Source organism: Pelodiscus sinensis, chromosome 15 (assembly GCF_052426305.1).
Source record: "Pelodiscus sinensis isolate ZL-2025 chromosome 15, ASM5242630v1, whole genome shotgun sequence".
Lineage (NCBI taxonomy): Eukaryota > Metazoa > Chordata > Testudines > Trionychidae > Pelodiscus > Pelodiscus sinensis.
In genome coordinates, this window is record NC_143066.1 from 5,202,226 (window position 1) to 5,225,952 (window position 23,727).

Below are 23,727 nucleotides of genomic sequence, written 5' to 3' on the forward strand. Positions count from 1 at the left end.
AAGTTCATTGAAACAAAGGCATCAACTTCAGAAGTGCCAGAGAGCAGGGGTGATGCATGGTCATGAGGGAGCCTGCATGTAACAGACAGAAGGGGGAAGGGGCCACCTAGCAGCCGGCACATCCAGAGACCCTGGCCGTCTGGGGGACTGGGGCAGAGGCCGGTTTTCCCAGCCCTTCCTGGGGAGATGTCATATGGCTGATGGCTCCTTGTGTCCTATCTGACCAGTTGCCCCTCAGAGGGTGCTCAACTCCTGGCTCTACCCCAGACTGTGACCCACTCCACCCTTTCCACCCTAGACCTCCCCCACTGCAACTTGAGCCCATTGCTCCTCATTCTGCCATCTGTCACCACTGAGAACAGCCTCTCTCCAGCCTCTTTGGAACCCCTCTTCAAGTAGCTGCTATCAAATCCCCCCTCACTCGCCTGGTGACTAAAAAAGCCCAGATCCCACAGCCTCTCCGCATAAGCCATGTGCTCCAGTCCCCTAATCATTTTTGTTGCCCTCCACTGGACCCTCTCCAATGCATCCACACCCTTTCTGAAATGGGGAGCCCAGAACTGGATGTAGTACTCCAGATGTGGCCTCAGCAGTGCTGAATAAAGGGGAATAATCACTTCCCTCCATCTGCTGGCAACGCTCCTACTAATGCACCTGCCGTTAGTCTTCTTGGCTACAAAGGCACACTGTTGACTCATATCCAGCTTCTTATCCACTATAATCCCCAGGTCCTTTTCCGCAGAACTCTTCATAGCCAGTCGGTCCCCAGCCTGTAGCAGTGTTTGGGATTCTTCCATCCCAAGTGCAGAACTGATGGAAATCAAAAGACTATTTTAAAGTCCTACCAAAATTACAAGAGAATGGGCTGTTGTAGGAAGAATGGTCTCCCTCCAAGTCCTCTGAAAATCCTCTTATTGTGTAACCCACACCCCCCCCGAGTGTGGTGTACTCTCCATCTAGTGGCACTGAGGCAGGGAGAATAATGAGTCTGCTCTACAGCCTTAGCTAGCAGCCTGTTGGCTTTTAGCTCATGGGGTAGAGGCTCATACACTAAACTCCAGAGATCCCTGGATCTGTGCGTCTTACAGTTGCATTAGCCTCTGTGGACAGATCAACAAAAAACCCTTTTCCAACAGGATAGATATGCCCCAGCTCAGCAGGTCATGGCTGTCCATGATATAGGTATAACTTCCAACAGCCTGACTTAAAATCCCCATCAAACCACAGATCTAGAGTACACCTATCTGTATATATTGAGCCAAGAACTACCAGGGAAAATCCTGTGGTTGTCATGGTGGACAGGAACTCCTGAGGTGACCTAGGATATCACTTCTATGAAAAATGAAGGTCATTGAACACCATTAACCTTTGTGATTTCACTGCAGCACAACCAGGGAATTCAATCAGCTCTCCTAGGCAAAGTCCCATCCTCCTAATCTGAGCCCAGGACTCTCAGAAAAGCGCTCTTAGTTCTAGATGTAGACTGGGAGACCTACAAAACTGGATTCAGCCAGTGAGGGCACACTGCCTCCTTGCCAAGGTCCCTTTAATTCATCCAGATTGGTCCAACAGTGTCATCCAGACAAGTTTTAGTAATATACTCAAAATCTGAGTCCTCATCCTTTACCACATCAGGAGTGGCCAGCATTTCATTACCAACCGTATCTTAATCATAATGAGCCAAAGAAAATTACCTTCCTTTCCCCCCTTTTTTCCCTGCACCTGCCCCCGCAGGGATCAAGCACCCAAGCCGACACACCACCACCAGAACTTGGCAGAGTTGTCCCACCATCTTTGCTAGAAAGTAGCTATTTGGCAATTAAATAAGGATTGACAGAGCAGACTGGGAAAGCTATTGTAACCTATGTACCTCTCCCAAAGGACAGCCCCTTGCCACTAAGAAACTCATTTCAGCATCAGGATGTCTCCCATCCCAACTAGTCACCTAATCTCTCCAACTACACACATTTTGCAGTATTATATAGTATGATATATATGAATTAAAAATTCAATATGCATTCCTATCCAATACATCTGCTTTTCATCAGATGCTGTAGAAAGCTAGACATGTTATATTTAAACCCCTATGTCATTAGGATTTGAACCTTGGGGGAGGGAGGGCTTTACTCCAACTTCCTGCATTATCTTTGAATTATTTCTCCATTGCTCTGGGCTTCCACGATGAATGGTATTTACCTTCATGTGTGAGGTAAAGATGTGAATGCAAACAATTCTAAAGGCAGCCTGTGGGATTGAGTAAATATACCAATTAATAGTTAAACTCTGAAAGCCACATTGCTTCCCTGCATCCTGAGCTGAGGGATTTCTTTCTTGATAACTTGTCTTGTATAAGAGTGACACTCCCAGAGGCAAGTTTTCATTGTAAGATATCAATCAGGGAAGTTATTTTTCTATAATAATAGAGCCAGTTATAATAGTAATATTAATTTCATCTTAATTTCTCATTGTGGACTCTCATGATATCTAAATGCCTCAGAAAGGGTAGGGTTGTTTTTTTTGAGCAAACAGTATTTTAATACTGTGAAGTCCTTTTATTGCACAAGTGCTAAACAAGTTCAAAAGAAATAGAGAAATTCACTGTCTTCATCTTCAAAGGTTTAGAGAAGGCACATGGAGAGAGAGTCTTTGCTACTCACACAACAAGGAGAATGTTGCGGTTCATATGGTTGTAACAATATTGTTGATATTGTTGGAACAGGGAGGTTCCCTAAGGGATTGACAGGTGGAATTGGAAGTGGACAGCTGGGGAATGGTCAGTAGGAAATTGACAATTGGGAGGAACAGATGGATGCTAGACAGCTGCAAATGGCAGTTGGGAATGCTGGATATATGGGAACAACAGCTAGGAACTGGGCAGTCTGAGAGTAGGAAAAAGGAATGATAAGTTAGGCATGAGAGCAGGACTCTTGGAAGTGATTGTTGGGAATGGCAGGTGGGGTTGGGCGTTTGGAAGTGAGGTTTGAGACCGATGTTTGGGAATAGCAGATGGAGAATGGGCAGTTGGAAAGAAAATGAAGACTATGCAGTGACAATAGCAGGGAAGCCAGTGGGGAAGGAAGAGTGTGAACCATCAGGAAGGGAGAGAGAACAGAATTCATGGTACAGTGTGTGTGAGGAGAACATTGTCCATTACACACTAAAGAGCTTGAGGAAGGGAAAGGGTGATTGAAAAAAAGTAAGTGAAATCCTAGTGAATTCTCTCACTATGCTGAGAACATGCAAAAGCAAAACTATTTGCTGTAGTGCACTTTATTTAATTATGCAAATGCAGTCTCTTTGCCTGTTAAAAGGTAGTAAGCTGTTCTGTTGAGAGTAAAACACGTTCACGTCCAAATACAGTTGTTCATTGTTATTTATATTATATGGTGTGACAAACTGGAGTTCCAGCCAGTAATCCCTTTACTTTTTTCCATCTGTGTGCAGAATAAATTTTATGTGCATGGAGGCATGTACAACTGCATCACCAGTAGCAATACATGCTGCTGGCTGTGGGAATTCTGCTAATCAGCTGGGCAGCATTTGAATCTCTCCTGGGGGGCCAGCCAAGTGTACAGCTTACAGGGAACATTGGTTCCAGCCATGAGTTCCAGAATAATATCATCATTTTCAGTTGTATTCCATTAGTATTGGAAGGGATAGAAACTTGGGACAAGACATTTCCATAGCTGTAGGAATCCGAACAACTGGACAGTGAAAACGTGGGTTCTGAAGAAAGTGAGGAAGGATCCCTTGGAAAAGAGACAAGGGACAGATCATTAGGAAGGAGTCAGAGTAAAATGTCAGCAGAGAGCAGGGTTATGGACATGAAAGTGAGTGAAAGAAATGAGCCGGTGAAGGACATAGAGGAGGTTTTTGGGTGGTCTGATTTGAGCCAGATACATCTTTAACAATCTCTGGGCTGCCTTTCTGCATCAGATTTTCCTTCCCATTTTCATATTTCACCAGCCTCTGCTGAATAAAGACAAGGAAAAAAAACCCTAAAGAAAAACAATAGAAAACATGACAGGAAAAAAACGGTCAGGGCAAGAAAAATGACAGAGAACCCCACTTAAAAAGATGAGTGAGATCCTGGTATTATCTCTGACTGTTCTGAGAGAATAGTAATAGAAACGTAGCCGTGTTAGTCTGGTCCAGCTGAAACAAAAAACAGGACTATGTAGCACTTTAAAGACTAAGATGGTTTATTAGGTGATGAGCTTTTGTGGGCCAGACCCACTTCCTCAGATCAAATAGTGGAAGAAAATTGGCATGACCATATATACCAAAGGATACAATCAAAAAAAATGAACACATATGAAAAGGACAAATCAAATTTCAGAACAGAAAGGGGATGGGGGGGGAGGGGGAGGTAAATGTGTGAGCTAATGATATTAGAGGTGATAATACAAAGATAGCCTCCCCAATTATTACCTCTAATATCATTAGCTCACAGACATTTACCTCCACTCCTCATCCCCCTTCTGTTCTGAAATTTGATTGTCCTTTTCATGTGTTCATTTTTTTGTTTGTATCCTTTGGTATATATGGTCATGCCGATTTTCTTCCACATATTGATCTGAGGAAGTGGGTCTGGCCCACGAAAGCTCATCACCTGATAAACCATCTTGTTAGTCTTTAAAGTATTACACAGTCCTGTTTTTTGTTCTGAGAGAGTGAATCTCTGGCTCGCAACTTTTAAAAACAAAAAAAACCCACCTTGATTACTCCCCCTTGTTGAGTACATTATTGGCCTTAAAACAAGGGTTTGCTCTGTCCCAGGAGAAAGCAGGTTCAGGGGGGTCAGTCAGGCGTACCTATATAAAGTGGCATAGTGGTAGAAATGTAGCCGTGTTAGTCTGGTGCAGCTGAAACAAAAAACAGGATTATGTAGCAAGGAAGTGGGTCTGGCCCACGAAAGCTCATCACCTATTAAACCATCTTGTTAGTCTTTAAAATGCTACACAGTCCTGTTTTTTATATAAAGTGGCAGGAGGATTTGTAGTGGCAGCCCAAGGAACAAAAAAGGGAAGTCAGTCTGCTGAATCCCCTCATATTAAAATAGCAGCACTTTGCAATGATGTAACAGTCACCTTTGTAGGGAAGAGGAGCTTTAAACATGAATGAATTTAACTTCCCCCTGCTCTTGTGAAGGCAGGTGGCTATTTTGTACCCATTTTAATGACAACAAAACTGACGCACAGCTCCAGGAAGGTATTTAGGCTCCTAATTTCCATTGAAACTACTGGAAGTTCAGAGCTCAGCTACGTCCGTGGCTCCGGGCCAGGGAGAGGACTCACAACCAGTCTAGCCCAAGAAGCGCGCTCAGGTCTGTGCCAGAGCCGGGCTCTATTGCCAAAAGTCATTGCCTAAAAATAGCCGCCTGGATGGCCCTGCGTAGGGGCTGCCCCTGGCGCTCCCCCGAACAAGCCTCTGGGGCGCCCGGGGCCCCGCCGCACGCCCTGCTCCTGGCCTAGCCTCGCGCCGGGCGGGCCCCCCAGTGCAGCGTTCACACGAGCGCCGCGCCTGATCCGGCGCGACTGAGCGGGCGGGAGTCGGGCCCGGAGCGGGCAGGGGCCGCGAGGCCAGGGCGCCCCCTGGGGCTGGGGGCGCGGGTCCGAAGCCTGGCGCCCCCCGGGGCGGCCCCTGCGCCGGATGGCGCGGGCGGCGCGCGACACTCGGGCGAGGAGGGGCGGGTGGGGGCGCGCGCTCGCTCGCTCGCTCGCGCTAGCGCCGCCCGCTGACCGGCCTCGCCCCCTCCCCGCTCTGTCTCTGGCGCGCGCGCCCGCCCGCCTTCTCGCCACGGGGGAGGGCGGCGCGGGCACGAGCGCCGCGCGCGAGCCCTCAGCCCGGCCAGTGACAGCCGGCGGCAGAAGATGGTGGCGGCGGCGGCGCCCCGCGCCCCTCGGGTCCCGCGCTGCCCCGGCCGCGCCTGAGCCGGCAGCCCCCGCGAGCCGCCGGCCGGTGGTTCCAGTAGCGGGCCGCGAGGCGCCGCGGCCGCCAGGGGCCCCGGAGGAGGCGGCGGCCGCCCCCAGCGCTGAACGCGCCCCGGGGGCTGCGGCGGGGGCCGAGCCCCTTCCCCGGCCGGTCCCTGCGCGCCCGGCTCCGGGCCCAGGGCCCCAGCGGCGGGAAAGGAGCCGGCCCCGAGCGCTGGGCCGGCGGGGGCCAGCCGGGCCGAGCGGCCGCCTGAGGCGCGGGATGGTGCGGCCGCGGTGAGAGCCACACGGCGCCTGGGGCTGCCTCCCTCGCCTTCCTGTGCGGTGCGCGGCCGGGGAGGCGGAGAGAGGCCCCGTCCCGCGGGGGCCGCCGCCCCGGGAGTGGCCCGCGCCGCTGACTGGGAACAAATCCCCGCAAGTTCGGGGGCAGGACAGACCCGCGCCGGGGGGAGACTGGACTATGCGGGGCTGCCGAGGCCCCCGCCTCCCGCCTTCCCTGCCCGCTCAGGAGGGCGCAGTGACTGAATCATGTAGCCCTGCCTGGTGGCCAGTGACTTCTCCAGGAATTTAAAAGCAACTCTTCCAGGAGGGGCCCCGAGCCAGGAGGCCAACGGCTGTTTTATTGTTTTTAAAGTCCTCAGGACCCGTCTCCTAAAGTACTCAAAGAAAATTTGACAACATGGCTTCCCCGCCCCACCAGCAGTTGCTGCATCACCACAGCACCGAGGTGAGCTGCGACTCCAGTGGAGACAGTAACAGCGTGATGGTCAGAATCAACCCCAAACAGCACCAGGGTTGCTCCTCGTCCAAGCGGTGCAAGTACAGCATCTCCTCTAGCTGTAGCAGCTCTGGGGAGTCGGGAGGTGCCCGCAGGACAACTGGAGGAGGGGGAAGCAGTGGGGTGGGTTTGCGCAAGAAGAAGCTGCCGCAGCTGTTTGAGAGAGCCTCCTCCAAGTGGTGGAATCCCAAGTTCGATTCCAACAATCTGGAAGAGGCCTGTATGGAGAGATGCTTCCCACAGACCCAGCGTAGGTTTCGCTATGCCCTTTTCTACATTGGTGTGGCCTGTCTCCTCTGGGGTATATATTTCGGAATTCACATGAGAGAGAAACTGATTGTCTTTGTGGTGCCAGCTCTGTGCTTCCTCTTGGTATGTGTAGCATTTTTTCTGTTCACTTTCACTAAGACGTATGCCCAGCATTACGTGTGGACCTCACTGATCCTCATCCTCATGGTTTTTATTTTGACTCTGGCTCCACAGTTCCAACTTTTGACACCTATCTCAGGAAGTGATGACATGTCCAATCATACTGCCCCTGTGGGAGTCACAGACACTTGCCTTTCTCAAGTAGGCAGTTTTTCTATGTGTGTTGAAGTGCTCTTGTTGCTCTATACAGTGATGCACTTACCTTTGTATTTAAGTTTGTTTCTGGGACTATCCTATTCAGTCCTTTTTGAAACCTTTGGTTATCATTTCCATGATGAAGACTGCTTTTCACCCCTTGGAGCCAGTGTAATTTACTGGGAACTGCTGAGTAAAGCCTTGCTTCACATCTGTATCCATGCTATTGGTATTCATTTATTTATCATGTCTGAAGTCAGATCAAGGAGCACTTTCTTGAAAGTGGGGCAATCAATCATGCATGGAAAAGATTTGGAAGTGGAAAAAGCACTGAAAGAAAGGATGATTCATTCAGTGATGCCAAGAATAATAGCCGATGACTTAATGAAACAGGGGGATGATGAAAGTGAGAACTCAGTTAAACGTCATTCCACCTCAAGCCCCAAAAACAGGAAGAAAAAACCCTCCATTCAGAAAACCCCCATTATATTCCGTCCTTTTAAAATGCAGCAGATCGAACAAGTGAGTATTTTGTTTGCGGATATTGTTGGCTTCACTAAAATGAGTGCAAACAAATCTGCCCATGCACTGGTGGGGCTTTTGAACGATCTGTTTGGCCGCTTCGATCGTCTGTGTGAGGACACCAAATGTGAGAAGATAAGTACTTTGGGAGACTGTTATTATTGTGTAGCAGGATGCCCCGAGCCCCGAGCAGATCATGCCTATTGCTGCATTGAGATGGGCCTGGGTATGATTAAAGCCATAGAGCAGTTTTGCCAAGAGAAAAAAGAAATGGTGAACATGAGAGTTGGAGTTCACACTGGGACAGTCCTTTGTGGAATTTTGGGGATGAGAAGGTTTAAATTTGATGTGTGGTCCAATGATGTCAACTTGGCCAATCTAATGGAGCAGCTGGGGGTGGCTGGAAAGGTCCATATTTCGGAAGCTACTGCCAAATATTTGGATGACCGTTACGAAATGGAGGATGGAAAGGTGATCGAACGAGTTGGCCAGAGTGTGGTAGCTGACCAGCTGAAAGGTATGTGCTTTATTTTGTAACGAATCTTCAGTGAGGGAGAGTGTATGAGATTCCCTGTTAACTGGCCTCTGCTTTACTGACATAGGCAAATTGAGTAAGTTTTACATTTACCAGCACAAGCTGTAACTCAGCAACATAACATGGAAACTGCAGAATGCGACACTTCAAGAAGAGATGACAGCTGTGAAAGAACTTCTAAAGTACTTCCTGTATTTGCTGAGTTCAAAATTCCTTAAAATCTCCACTGTAAGAATGTCACATAATATAATGTAGAGGGTTAAATGTCTTCATTATTCAACAAAATGTTCTTGTTTTCATACAGTATGATCTCTTTTAATTCGATAGCCTAATGTGCCATACATAAAGCATGTGTGTTTTGCAGAGTTATATATAAAAATAGTGGTACTGAAAGCTAGATTTTAACCACTTTAAAGAAAAAGTGAGTTAATGCTTGTTGTTTATCTATCTGCATAGGCATTTTTGTGGGAAATAACAAATGGATTCGGAGAGGAAAACTGAGCAGTGTGTGTAGCTGGCAGTTTGATAGCAAGTTGTTACAGCTGTGGAGTTAAAATTTGGGGTTGGAAAAAGTTACTCAAGGTGGCTCACAGAGCTAGTAAATGCTCTAATTTCTGTGGCTCTAAGAAGAGTTCAGGAACATACAGTAAATACAAACTTGCTATTAAGAGAAAAAAATAGATCTCTCCAATATCTCTTATTATTTATATGGATGTCTGATAGTCACATTTTCTTTGGTGATTATTTTAAATAGAAAATATTACCTATTTTCTTGATGAAAACATTGTTATTTGTCCTTACATATGTGATGCTGTAGTAACAATGTAAAGTGTAGATGGAAGAGGCACTTGAGGGAGAGAGACTGGTGGTGACACAGGTGGTTAGAGTCTCTAAAGGCACAGCGGGAGGCACCAAAGCAGAATCAGGGTTTTTATTTTACTTAGGATTTGGGTTAGGGATTTTTATTGTACTTAATGCTAGTAAAAGATTGTGTATTGGTAGCTGATGAGGATGCTGAAGTCTTTAAATTTCCTTTAAAGGGGGATAGGGAAGAATATATATACAGCGCTTTTTTGTATAAAAATAAAATAGGTGCCGGTACTGCAGGGGAAAAGTTGTTGAGCTCTGACTGGAGGTCCTGGTACTGCATCTGGAGGTGCCGGTGGTCCTGGTACTGCATCTGGAGGTGCTGGTACTGCATACCGGGCAGTGTGTGTGTTTGTGTGTGTGTGTGTGTGTGTGTGTGTGTATTTTACAATCAGATGTTACTGGAAAAGCTGCACTATTACTAATGTGGGTTGATTCTGGTCTTTTTGGTAAAGACCATGTCTTGTGTTGGTGGATGCTCAAGTAATGGATGGAGATTAAATCCTCTTGTTGGTTTTAAGACTACTAGCTACATTCAGTACCAGAGATCACATTGTGTTACTCGTAGGTTTGGGCATGACAGGAAAAGTTGATGTTGCTGCTCTCCAGTGAATTTGTTATCATCCAAGGAGATCACAAAGTGGAATGTAGAGCAATTATTGTTCTACCTCAAGGTTGCTCTCTTGTAGCCTTCCTCAAGGTTCCATTTTGTCTTCACACAAGTATACAAGGCCATTAGGAGGATTAATAAGGAAGCGTGGGTTGAATTGTCTTCAATATGCCAATTATACTGAGCTGTAGATTTCTGTCTTTCAATGCCTTTCATAGTATCTGGTAGTGACTAGGGGAGGTTATGGTCCAGGAAAATTGATTGAGGATCTGTCTAGATAAGACAGAAGTGATTTTAGTGGATTGGGAGGAAAACATTAAAAGAGATGATAAAAAAAAAAAATCTGTCCCACTGATTGTGAGTGCTGTGCTTGTCACACTTGCTTGCCTCATAAGAATCTGGTTAGAATCCCTTTTGTTATCCCTTGATGATCATCTATCTGAGAGCGCCAAGATTTTTTTCTTTCATTTGTGACTGGCTAGAAGCTAGCCATCTTTTCTTTCTAAAGCGACCAGGCCTCTGTAATTCATGGCTCTTTTCCTCCCAGTTTTGATTACTAAAGTGTGCTGTACGTACGGTTACGTGCTGAATCCATTCAGAAGTGACAGCTAGTGCAATTTCTCATCAACCTGGTTGTTAAGCAGAATATCCTGCTGAGGGCACATTCAACCAGAGCTTCATGGATTGTACCGGCTGCCTATGGTTTTCAGTACAGAATTAATGTATTGATATTGACCTAAAAATGGCTTAAAAGTTTTCTACTTGAAAGACTGCCTCTCTATCCTATATTACTACAGTTAAATTTTGGAGAGGCTCTTGAGTTAGACCCCTCTCAAGATAGGACATAGATATAACCTGCACATAGCCCATCAAAGAGAGTTTAACAGTAATATCTTTTAAAGGGATGTTATCAACTTAAATATCACATTTTTCTGATTCTTTTACTTGACAGTACTTCGTTGTCAGTTTCATCTGTCACTATATGAAAGACTTGCACAATGAAAAAAAGAAGTAGGGTAAATAAGGAAATGTAACTTAAAGCATGAAATTTGGCTGGAACCTGAGACCTAGAATGTTCTTTTAATTCAGTTTTGAAAATGGACTAGTTTTCAAATTAAAAGTGTTTGAATTAAATAAAACGAGGACCTATAGATGGAAGATGGTACAAATGATTATCATTTTCTCCTGAGCCATTCACTTGTCCCTGAACTTTGTTCATGGAAGAATTACTTTAATGAGGAATATGTGAAATATATAAAGTTTTTTTCTCCCTTTTATAAATTTTACATCTTACTTGGACCCTCACTCAAAATGCAGACATAAATAAGTGTGTGTGTGTGATTTTTAAAACAAAACAAAATCATACCATATACATAATGGTGTTGGATGTGGTCCCTTTCCCTCATGACAGCAGTGCTGAGAGCTATTATGATATGTATGCTCTGCAATGTGGTGTCTCCTTCTTACTTTTTTTTTTTGCAGAATCAGGAGAGCACATTGATAAGTGGGCATAAGAACATGACTAAAACAGAATAAAGAAAAAGCACTCATATCAGTTTAGCATAGTAGATGCATTGTACAGATATGTGGGAGTCTCAGTTCTGTTTCAGAGAGTGATTTTTTTAAAGTAGGAGTTCTGAGAGATTTCTGTAGTTGGAATTGAAATGTTCTTTATAATGTCATCCTATTTTGCTTTTTATATTGCCTCTTTTAATTGTCTGTCTGTTGGGCCATAGTGGCAATAGTGAGCATGTAAGTTTGATACTAGCTACCTTCCATTTAAAAAAATCTGATTTAGAAATTTCAAGCTGTCAAGTCTTCCTTTCCCCATTTTTTTCTGGAGATCTCTTTAGATGACGCTGGAGTGGGAGATTCAGTCCTATTACTGTGGTAAAATGACATTACTCACAATTCTGTAAAATCGTTAAGTTGTCAGTGCTTGAGACCTAAATGAAAATGAGAGTTTTGTCATCAATACTGAAGTTCATCAGATAAAGTGTTTTGTGATTTTTTTTTTTTAAACAGTCACCATAATTTCAAATTTCTGCTTGATCCTAGTTTGCAAGTGGAAAGTAGAAGACAAAGTTAATTGGATTAATCTAATCCATGGCAGGAGAGCACTTCCCTCTTCTGCTGCATTTCACCCTCTGCTATCCATCTCTGTATTTGCTTATGTGCATACACATGCTTTCTCTTCTTCAGAATATCTGAATCTTTAGGAAGAAAGTCTTGCCCCTAGAGATCTGGTGCCATTGCAGGGTTTTACTTGGGAGTGATTAGAGGAATCTCCTTTGGTGCTGGAGAGGTCCATAGGTGACAAATTCTGACACTTCACATCAGCAGTGTGTATTTATGATATGCGAGACAAAACCAGTGTATGTGGCACGCTTTTTGATATTTTACCTTCAAGGAAGGGAGAATAGGCTGGCATATCTAATAGCAATGCTTTCATATTGCCTATCTCAGTTGTGAACTTCTATACTTAAAAAGGTTTGAAGCAGTCATCTTCAAAAGAATGATTATGAGGTTGGGAGTTTAAAGATCCTAAGATCTAGTCCTGAATTTTACTGATTCACTGTGGAGCCTTTAGGGCAAGTTACTTCAACTTTCTGTAGAATTGAGATAAGGCCCTTGTGAGGCAAGTATTGCTGAGACGATTAGTTCATGTCTGTACAGAGCTTTGGACATACACAGTTAAAAACAAAAGTTTAGTACGTTTGAGTTTCTTGTAAATTTAACTTTGACTCTGAATTTGGTTCAGTAAGAGATATTACCTCACTGATCTTGTCTCTGAAAAACCCATTCAGTCTTTGAAAAGTAATACGCATTAAAAACACTGAAATATGCAACATGCTTATCTTCACCTTAGTTTAGTTGATCTTCTGTGGAAATAATATTTGTTGAGGCTGTTTGGCAAAATGACATTACTCACAATTCATTTGGGAACAAATTTCTATAGTCTGTGTCACTGTCATCTGTCTTGTTTGCTCAGGTACTGCTGCCTAGTCCCTGCAGTGAGAGCAAAATAAAAGAAAATCTGTCATTTGATATGTCTGGTATTAATCCAGGTCTTTTGTCTGTGTTCTAATCTGCAGAAAGTTATTTTTTTCCTTTTAAACTGGTTGAAGTTATGTATGTGTGGCTCAGATTAGTTCATTTAGGTATTGTTCTGGAACAAGTAAATGTCAGTGATACCATTATATTTGTTGTGTTGTTACGTAAACTATAAGTAGTCCCACATAAGTTAATGAGCCACTTGTGGAGAAAGCTGCTGTTTAGTAAAGAGTATCAGAGTCTGACCTTGTGTGAAGAAAAGGGTTGAAAGCAATGTGATACACAAGACTCAATTTCCTCGCCAAGTTATTCCTGGATTCTTCTTAATCAGCAGTCTCCAAATTGGTGCAGAACTAGCAGAAAATAGATTTCTTGTTTTCCTTGTAAGGACAAACTGTGTGTGTGCACGTGTGTGTGCATGCGTGCTTTGAGGAGCAGGAGGGAGATGAAAAAGCTAGCCAGACCAATAGGCAGTAGAGGTTGACAACTTTGGTAAATGTGAACATGTATTATGGCTGATCTGACCAATGAAAATGCATATGCTTGTATTTAATGACACGGTAACTGAGAGATTTGTGCTATAGGAATAAACTATCCTTTCTAAGGTTGTTTCATGCTAGCAAACTTTATTTCACGTTATAAATGTACAAAAGGACTTGCTATACCTAATATTTTATTTTAAACTTCGTAATTCATGATATTAACAAATATGCTAAAAATAGACGTGACATTATACAGTTTGAAAGAAATGTGGGTTAGACATTTTTTACTTTAAATCTTTTCATAGTTTACTAAATTGATGTTTTCATTATTTTTTTTGTGAAAATATCAAATGGAGTTAATTGCATTGCTGCCAGACTGCTAGTTACCAGTAAAAATGAAAGAGTTTTATTTAGAAGACTCAACTAGTTCAGTTTATAATAGGTAATCCTGACCTTAAATGTGTCTTTATTGCTGGTAGTTTTGTCAATCAAATCTTTACACATTTTCTTTTTTTAAATGGACTAGTAGGGCACTGAGGATACCTCTGATGGGGAGGGAATGCCAGTTAGTAAGAGGCAGGTGTTAGTAGTGGGTGATTCGATCGTTAGAAACATAGATAGTTGGGTTTGTGATGACCGGGAGAACCGTATGGTCACTTGCCTGCCTGGTGCGAAGGTTGCGGATCTCTCGAGGCATCTAGATAGACTTATGTGTAGTGCTGGGGAGGAGCTGGTGGTCGTGGTACATGTAGGTACCAATGACGTAGGGAAGGGTAGGAGAGATGTCCTGGAGGCCAAATTTAGGCTGCTAGGAAAGAGACTGAAATCCAGGACCTCTATGGTGGCGTTCTCGGAAATGCTTCCAGTTCCACGCGCAGGGCCAGGTAGGCAGGCAGAGCTTCAGAGTCTCAATGCGTGGATGAGACGATGGTGTAGGGAAGAGGGGTTTAGATTTATTAGGAACTGGGGACACTTTTGGGAGAGGGGGAGCCTATACAGGAAGGATGGGCTCCACCTAAACCAGGGTGGAACCAGACTGCTGGCACTAAACATTAATAAGGCCGTAGAGCAGTTTTTAAACTAAGAGATGGGGGAAAGCTGATTGGTGCGGAGATGCACGTAAATCGGAGAGAGACTTCTCTTAGAGGAGAATCCGTTGATAGAGATTCTCTAAGCTGTAGTCAGAAAGAGAGAGGGGAGAGGGCAAACCATGGGCCAGAGCTGACAAACAACCGCATACAAAGGAATCCAATGCATCAGGGAAGGGCAGACAAATAACCAGTGGCAAATTTTTAAAGTGCTTGTACACAAATGCTAGGAGTCTGACTAATAAGATGGATGAACTAGAGTACCTCGTATTAAATGAGGAGATTGACATAATAGGCATCACTGAAACCTGGTGGAATGAGGAAAATCTGTGGGACACAATCATACCGGGATATAAAATATATAGAAAGGATAGAGCAGGCCGGGTGGGTGGCGGAGTGGCACTGTATGTGAAAGATAATGTAGAATCAAATGAAATAAAAATATCAAGTGAATCAACATGTTCCATAGAATCGCTATGGATAGAAATTCCATGCTCCAATAATAAGAAATTAGCAGTAGGGATATATTACTGACCACCTGACCAGGACAGCGATACTGACATAGAAATGCTGAGGGAGATTAGAGAGGCTACCAAAATAAAGAATTCTATAATAATGGGGGATTTTAATTACCCCCATATTGACTGGAAACATGTCACCTCAGGAAGAGAAACGGAGATAAAATTTCTCAATGGCTTAAATGACTGCTTCTTGGAGCAGCTAGTGCAGGAACCCACAAGGGAGGAGGCAATTCTCGATTTAGTCCTGAGTGGAGTGCAGGATCAGGTCCAGGATATAACCGTTACAGGACCGCTTGGGAATAGTGACCATAATATAATAACATTCAACATTCCTATGGTGGGAAGAACACCTCAGCAGTCCAGCACCCTGGCATTTAATTTCAAAAAGGGGAATTACACAAAAATGAGGAGGTTAGTTAAACAGAAATTAAAAGGCACAGTGACTAGAGCCAAATCCCTGAAAGCTGCATGGAAACTTTTTAAAGACACCATAATAGAGGCCCAACTTAAATGTATACCCCAAATTAAAAAACATAGCAAGAGACCTAAAAAAGAGTCACCGTGGCTTAACCACCATGTAAAAGAAGCAGTGAGGGACAAAAAGGTATCTTTTAAGAAGTGGAAGTCCAATCCTAGTGAGATAAATAGAAAGGAACATAAACACTGTCAAATCAAGTGTAAACAGGTAATAAGAAAAGCAAAAAAAGATTTTGAGGAACAGCTAGCCAAAAACTCAAAAAGAAATAACAAAATGTTTAAGTACATTAGAAGCAGGAAGCCTGCTAAAAAACCTGTGGGTCCCCTAGATGATCGAGCTATAAAAGGAGCAATCAAGGACGATAAAGCCATTGCGGAGAAACTAAATGATTTCTTTGCTTCAGTCTTCATGGCTGAGGACGTTGGGGAGATTCCTGAATCTGCACCGTCCTTTGTGGGTGATGAATCTGAGGAACTGTCCTGGATTGAAGTGTCATTAGAGGAGGTTTTGGAACAAATAGAAAAACTTAATGTTAACAAATCTCCGGGACCGGATGGCATTCATCCAAGGGTTCTAAAAGAACTCAAATGGGAAATTGCTGAGCTATTATCTGTGGTTTGTAACCTATCCTTTAAATCGGCTTCCGTACCTAATGACTGGAAGGTAGCCAACGTGACACCAATATTTAAAAAGGGCTCTAGAGGCGATCCTGGCAATTACAGACCGGTAAGTCTAACTTCAGTACCGGGCAAATTAGTCGAAACAATAGTAAAGAATAAAATTGTGAAGCATGTAGAAGAACATAATTTGTTGGACAAAAGTCAACATGGTTTCTGTAAAGGGAAATCCTGTCTTACTAATCTGTTAGAGTTCTTTGAAGGGGTTAACAAACATGCGGACAAGGGGGATCCAGTAGATATAGTATACTTGGATTTTCAGAAAGTCTTTGACAAGGTCCCTCACCAAAGGCTCTTGTGTAAATTACATGGCCATGGGATAAGAGGGAAGGTCCTTTCTTGGATTGAGAACTGGTTAAAAGACAGGAAACAAAGGATAGGAATAAATGGTAAATTTTCAGATTGGAGAGGTGTAACTAGTGGTGTCCCCCAAGGGTCAGTCCTGGGACCAATCCTTTTCAACTTATTCATAAATGATCTGGAGAAAGGGGTAAGCAGTGAGGTAGTAAAGTTTGCAGATGATACAAAACTGTTTAGGATAGTCAAGACAGAAGCAGACTGTGAGGGACTCCAAGAAGATCTCACCAAACTGAGTGATTGGGCAACAAAATGGCAAATGAAATTTAACGTGGATAAGTGTAAAGTAATGCACATCGGGAAAAATAACCCCAACTATACGTACAGTATGATGGGGGCTAATTTGGCTACGACAAATCAGGAAAGAGATCTTGGAGTTATCGTGGACAGTTCTCTGAAAACTTCCACACAGAGTGCAGCGGCGGTCAAAAAGGCAAATAGGATGCTAAGAATTATTAGGAAAGGGATAGAAAATAAGACCCAGAATATGTTACTGCCCCTGTATAAAACTATGGTATGCCCACATCTTGAATACTGTGTACAGATGTGGTCTCCTCACCTCAAAAAAGATATTTTGGCCTTGGAAAGGGTTCAGAAAAGGGCAACTAAAATGATTAGGGGTTTGGAACGGGTCCCATATGAGGAGAGGTTAAAGCGACTGGGACTTTTCAGTTTAGAAAAGAGGAGACTGAGGGGGGATATGATAGAGGTCTATAAAATCATGAGTGGTGTGGAGAGGGCTGATAAAGAAAAGTTATTTATTAGTTCCCATAATAGAAGAACTAGAGGACACCAAATGAAATTAATGGGTAGCAGGTTTAAAACTAATAAAAGAAAGTTCTTCTTCACACAGCATGTAGTCAACCTGTGGAACTCCTTGCCAGAGGAGGCGGTGAAGGCTAGGACTATAATAGAGTTTAAAGAGAAGCTAGATAATTTCATGGAGGTTAGGTCCATAAAAGGCTATTAGCCAGGGGATAAAATGGTGTCCTTGGCCTCTGTTTGTCAGAGGCTGGAGAGGGATGGCAGGAGACAAATCGCTTGATCATTGTCTTCGGTCCACCCTCTCTGGGGCACCTGGTGCTGGCCACTGTCGGTAGACAGGATACTGGGCTAGATGGACCTTTGGTCTGACCCAGTATGGCTGTTCTTATGTTCTTATAAATGAACTAGTAGGGCCCATCTTGCAAATTGGTGAGTACCCTCAGCCCTCTTTGACTTTAATGGAAGATAAGGAGATGCAGCACCTCTTGGAATAGCACCTGGCAGGAACAGTTCTGTAGCCAGCAAGTTCAATTTACAATGATTATTACAAAATTAATAGTAAATATTTTAGGGCATTACTTTCAGAGAGACCAAACAGTATTAGATCCAAATATTTTTCTGTGTTATGCTCTGGAATGTCAGTGAGGATAATCTAACTTTCTAGGAAGTACTGCTTGCAAATCATCTGTTTTAGAAGTCTGAGGGCATGTGTATACTGCCCAAAAGTTTGGACTAGAGAGTGTAAATAACACCACACCCCCAAAGTGTCACACTGTATCTCCCGCACATGGATGTTGCTGGTGCGAATTAGAAGATTTATTCTTTGTATTAATGTCATCCTATTTGAAGAGGACTTGTCAAAGTTATTCCCCACTCTGGCACTTCTCATGTAGAAGATGGCAGTCCACTAGAGACTTTAAAATACCGGGCCACTTAAGGCTTTGTTTTAAAAGCTCCCGAAGGTCACAGATTCCCTGACCTTGGATGATATGCTGTCACCATCCAAATGCAAAAACTCTTTTCAGAACCTAGGAAGTCCCATTTGGGAATTTCTTCCTGTGAGTTGCCCTCAGCCTCTTTAACCCTCTGTCTGGAGACAGCTTTAAAAAACCATGTAATTTTCTTAATAGCTGACCATGGAGTCTTAGGCACATACACACACACACACACACACACAATCTCCTGCCTTCTAAGACACAGGAATCCGATCATAGTCTTAAAAAGGGGATTTTTCTATATATAAAAAAACTTGGTAAAACATGTTTGGTTGGTAGGTGTTTACAGTGCAATCAAAAACAGAAAGATTAACACAGAATTATTTCCATGGGATTCAGTTGAAAAGTTACAGTTTGGGGGGACAGTAATACATGTGCTCAGCATAGGGAAGTCCAAAAAATTAAAAAATAAAGAAAATAAACTGATCATATTTGACTAAACAGTCCCTGTTCCACTCACTTATCTCTTGTTCCAAGGCTTAGTCCTTTCCAAAATATGGATGTTACTGGATTCTCCATGCCTTGCTCCCTGGCTTAATTCATGGCTATCCCACTCTGCTCTGGTCACACTGCCACGGGAAGATCACTGCTTCCAATTCAAAAAACCCACACTTTGTTTTCATTGGCTCTTCTGGCTTCCTGCCAACACTTCCTGATTCTCTAGCATTCCTGGAGAGAGACTAGGGCCCATGGTTTGTTGTTTTAACCCTTACAGTTAGCTGAATGTCTGGGATGTTCAGAAAAGGGTAGCATCCTTCCCATTCATCACAGGACTATCTTAATATAAACTAGGACATTTTTAGTTCATACCTGCTGCTTTCTGGGGGGGGGGGGAGGGGTATTACTTTGCAGCAGTATGATGTGTCATGCTGTTCTAATCCCAGTAGTTTGAACTTGTGGGGCAGTGTATATGTGTTCCAAGTCTAAGTTTGTGAATTTACCGTTAGTACTGGACAGCTAGTAGGGTTGCCAGCCATCCAGTTTTCGACTGGAATGTCCAGTTGAAAAGTGTCCCTGGTGGCTCGGATCAGCACAGCTGACTAGGCTGCTAAAAGTCAGGTTGGCCACAGCAGCTGGTTCTGTGTGGTTCCTGGAAGCAGCTGCCATGTCCCTCTGACTCCTAGACACAGGAGTAGTCAGAGGGACTCCATGTGCTGCCCCTAGCCTTGGCATAGGCACCACTCTGAGTGCCCGGTCTCAGCTCCCATTGGCTAGGAACCACTACCAATGGGAACTCTGAGAGTGGCACCTGTGAGTGGGACAGTGCTTGGTGCCCCCGATTGCCCCTCCACCTAGGAGCCAGAGCAGTATGTTGTGGCTTCCTGGGAGCTGCCTGAGGTAAGTGCTGCCCAGAGCCTCGGATTCCCTCTGGAGTTCTCCCACAGCCTCCTCAGCTGCTAATAGAATGAAACCCCCATGATGGGGTGAAGTGTTTTGTCAGCAAAAGTGCCAACAACATTCACACACCGTCAGCACAGGCTTGTTGCTAAAAGCTGTGTAGTGTAGACGTACCTTATGACTAGAAGCAGGAAGTTTTTGTTAGATAGAAGTATTGTAAGAGAATGTGGTGTTTTGCTGGTCTCAGAATGCTGGCGAAGAGCCTGAGGGAAAATAACAAATCAAACAAGAATTTCTGGGATCCTTAGTAATCAGTAATTAAATATCTTCCACTGAGAATTCTCAATTGAATAGGTCATCATCTGTTATGAAATGTTACTGCTGCTGGAAATTCCTCAGGGATCAGAATTATAAACAGCAGGGCCCATGGTGTTTACTGAAGTAATGTTTTCCTACCTTAACTGGAAACTTTGTTACTAAATTTATACTTGATGGTAGACTTTTTGTAAAGATACTTTATACAAACTATTTTTGCATAGTAAATATATTGTCATTTACTAGCTGTTTATATAATACTAATTTTGTATTTGTATTAAATTCTAATAAATATATATACCCTTCACTTTTTTGTTAAATTTATCAATACATTTTGTTAAATTTTAAAATAAATCCAATAACCCAAAAACACACACAACCCTGAATTTCAGTCCTAAACTAAACTAAACTAATTGGGCATACTATTACGCATATTTTAGCTTTCCACTAATAACTCTCTTTCAGTTTCTTGGGTCATCTGATGATTGATTTTTCTTTCTGTGTTTTTATATTGCTGTCCATCACTGTAGTATCTGAGGGTCAGATCAAAATCTATAGCCAGGTTCTTAAAGAGCTTCATGGTGTTTCTCATTCTCCTCCCTTTTGAGAGTAAAGTAAGTGTGTGTGTGTGTGTGTGTGTGTGTGTGTGTGTGTGTGTGTGTGTGTGTGTGTGTGTGTGCAATTTGTTTGAGCAATTTTGTTTGTTGATTTATTTATGTTAATAGAGTTGTCTTTTATTTTAATTTGGTAGTTGGAGGTGTCTGTGTTGTGACTGTCATTTTTGCTATGAGGAAAAATGTTTTTAAAGAAGAAAGTTTTTACAGCATTTCCTCAAGATGGTCAGATTCTGGATTGACCTAGTTTTGCAAGGTTTGTTTGATAGCAGCATCTCCTAAACCAAGAATGCTTTGTCCCTAGCTCTGACATGTTTTGTGATCTGTGTTATCCCAGTGTAAGTCTTTGTAGTTTATAAATTTAAATTCAGCATTAAATATAGTTTGCACTTTCCAGATGATGCTTAGCAGTTACTAGTTAACTGATGGCCCAGCCAGGCTGGAGTGGGCCCGTCCGACCCCACCGAGCCATGTTGTGGGTTGGGGATGTTCTAGCTCAGGTGAGCCCATAGTTTCAGCCCAGCTGTGGTAGAGCAGCACTCCACCCGCTCACCTGTGGCACTGCACGGTGGGCCCAGCTTAGCAGTGCGACAGTCCTGGCCCAAGCAACCCTTGCCTGCTGTGGGCCCTGCCTGGTCAGAGCAGCACCTCCCTGTGGCAGACCCATGCGCTGTTACATGTGGGAGGCCACTCCAGCCTGGCTGGGCCCACCACGTGATGGGCTGGGGCCATTGAAGTGTTTAACTGGTTAATCGTAATGTTTAACTGGTTAAACAGGATTTTACTGTTCCCCTACTTGGGGGAAGAGGCATGGTGGCTGTAGAGTTCCATGGTTGGGGGCCAGGAGCACAGCCTTGCAGCCACTCTGCCTCTTCCCCCAAGTGTCCCCCCCCCCCGTCCCCCCGTCCCCATTCTGTTAATGCTGACCTCTCTGGTGCTGCTGGAGCAGAGGCCTGCAGCTGTCAGACACAGAGGAATCAGCATTGACCTCCCTTGGTTCGGCAAATTCCCTGGTTCTGGACCAGTCAAGGCCTGAGGTGCCCAACCAGGAAAGTCTAACCTGTATTTGAAAATGTAGAAAACATCCAAAATATTTAAATAAATGGTATTTTTAACAGCATGACTAATTGCGTGATTAGTCAAGATTAATTTCAATTACTTGAAAGCCTTAGAAAGTAGGTGTTTAAAAACTAGTACTATCTGGTCATCCATGCTTAGTGAGGAGTGTAACAAGGCCCCATGGTTTTGAACCACACTGACAACTGGAAGCTACACTCCTTTGATGAAAGGTGGGAGCAGAATCTTGGCTATTTCTAATAGGCATTTAGTATCTTAGCAGAAGAGCTGGTTGCTTCCATGGTGAATGATATATTTGGTTGAGTGTTTCTGTGCACTATCGGTAGAGCCTCTGGCCTCTCGCTAGCTTGTGGTCTCATGTAACTATGAAGGAGAAGAGTATAGTATGGAATCTTGTGGGACCCTTGAAGGTATGGGCACCCAGAGAATAGAAGCCATTGTCCAGCACCACTTGGAGCAGTGCTGGAAAGGAAGTCAGAATTTGAGTAGTGCTGTGCCAGTGCCTGCTGTGTCATGTAGGGCACGTCATCAGTATACTGTCTACGGTTCAGTAATACTTTCCACTCCCACCTCGTGTTTGGTACACTGTCAATATGTTTAAAACATTGTAGATGATTTTTGAGTGCACACAAACCTTTATCTTTTTAATTTTATTATTATTTATATATTTTGACAACTTTGATTAAACATTAGTGTGGTTGGGTAACAGGGTATAGGTGGACCTCATTGCTCAGGGATGTTAAATATCGGTTAATTGAATAACTGAGTAACCTCATGAATTCTTATCCATTAGTCGACTATTCTATAGTCCCGGAGGCGGGGTGGCTGGTGGGAGCTAGTCTGCAAGGGGAGCCAGTTTAAAAACCAGCTTCTCTTGCAGACCAACTGCTTGTCGCCCTGTGTTGCTGCCTCTGATGAAGAGGCAGCAGTGAGGGGTTGCAGCAGCCCCTCTCTGGAGGAGGGGGGGTCTGAGCTCCCAGATGCAGTGCGAATTGGAACTGAGCTGGGCTGCCCACCCAGCAGGCTCCTAATACAGTTTAAATGCAGAGCTACAGTGGGGGTAGGTCCCAGAGCCGGGTGACCCAGAACTGAGCCAGGCTGCTGGCCAGCCTACTAAAAATGTACTGGGGGCGGGGAGGGAAATGCATGTAGTCGATAGCATTAACCTACAAGCTTTTGCTTATCAGTTAATCGGTTAATTGGCTATACTATTACATCCCTACTCTGCTCCAAAAATCACTTTCTCCATATATAGCTGCATGTTGCAATTTTAGGGGCTTATCTTTCCTACAGCTAGGAGGGGAGAGCTACCCATCTCCTTCTACTCTCTGGCTTCTCCCTCCTTTGTTTCCTTCCCCTGAGCCTGTTTAGAGCCCGAGGCTAACTAGACTGGCAGTGGTTCTGCTTCTGCCAATCAGGCTCAGGTTCCTCTAGTCAGCTCCAATTCACTCCCTTAATTGGAGCTGGAGTGACAAAGAGCTGTCTCAGCAGTTCCTGGTCAGCACCCTGTCACAGGTTGTCAGGCATTCAGTTGTTTACTCTGTATAGAACATTTTTTGAATTTTTGTATTTCGTTCAGTTAATATACTTATGCAGGTGAGAGTTAGAAGGTATTTCAAAGCAGAGCAAAAGAAGAGTATTTTATGCGTTTAAATGGTTTGCAGAGTTGGAACAAAAATGTGGAAATCTATACTATATAATTAATATATACTCTAGGTTTATCATTTTACTTTTTTTGGTTACATTTTGGATACATTTTGGGCTTAATTTAGATTTGAATGGTGTGCATCAAAGCGTGACTCATAGATAAGTCTGAGCAAATACAGTTATAAACTGGTAAGTTAGTTGTGTCATTGCTTGCCGTAACAGAGATGGCTGTGCTTTATGTTGTGCTGAATGGGTTTTGTTTAATCTGTTTAGGGTAAGAGATTTCATTTATTCTTGGATTGCTTACTGTTAGTCTAGAAGTTGGACCATATCCTAGCATCGAATGTATTTTTAAAAAATTAAACTATGCTCATTTAAAGAACATTTATGATAAAGCCTTTCAACTAGAGTAATAATTAAAATATATAAGTAAATAAGAAATTTGTTATGGCAAAAATTTTAACTGTTGGAAATCAGATGATTTTCAGTATTCATAAAGATACTTTTCTT

The 23,727-nt window shown here is 43.5% G+C and overlaps 1 protein-coding gene across 2 annotated transcripts in view; it reads left to right on the forward strand.

The window, feature by feature from the left end:
- The first annotated feature begins 5,840 nt into the window (after positions 1-5,840).
- Positions 5,841-23,727, forward strand: part of ADCY9 (adenylate cyclase 9) — a 98,202-nt gene continuing 80,315 nt past the window's right edge. The window contains exon 1 of one of the 2 annotated variants that reach the window (XM_006130610.5): positions 5,841-8,314. In XM_006130610.5, the coding sequence (XP_006130672.2) occupies positions 6,613-8,314 (1,702 nt within the window). In that variant the 5' untranslated portion in view covers positions 5,841-6,612. The remainder of the gene's footprint in view (positions 8,315-23,727) is intronic. The other variant, XM_006130609.5, reaches the window with a different exon arrangement.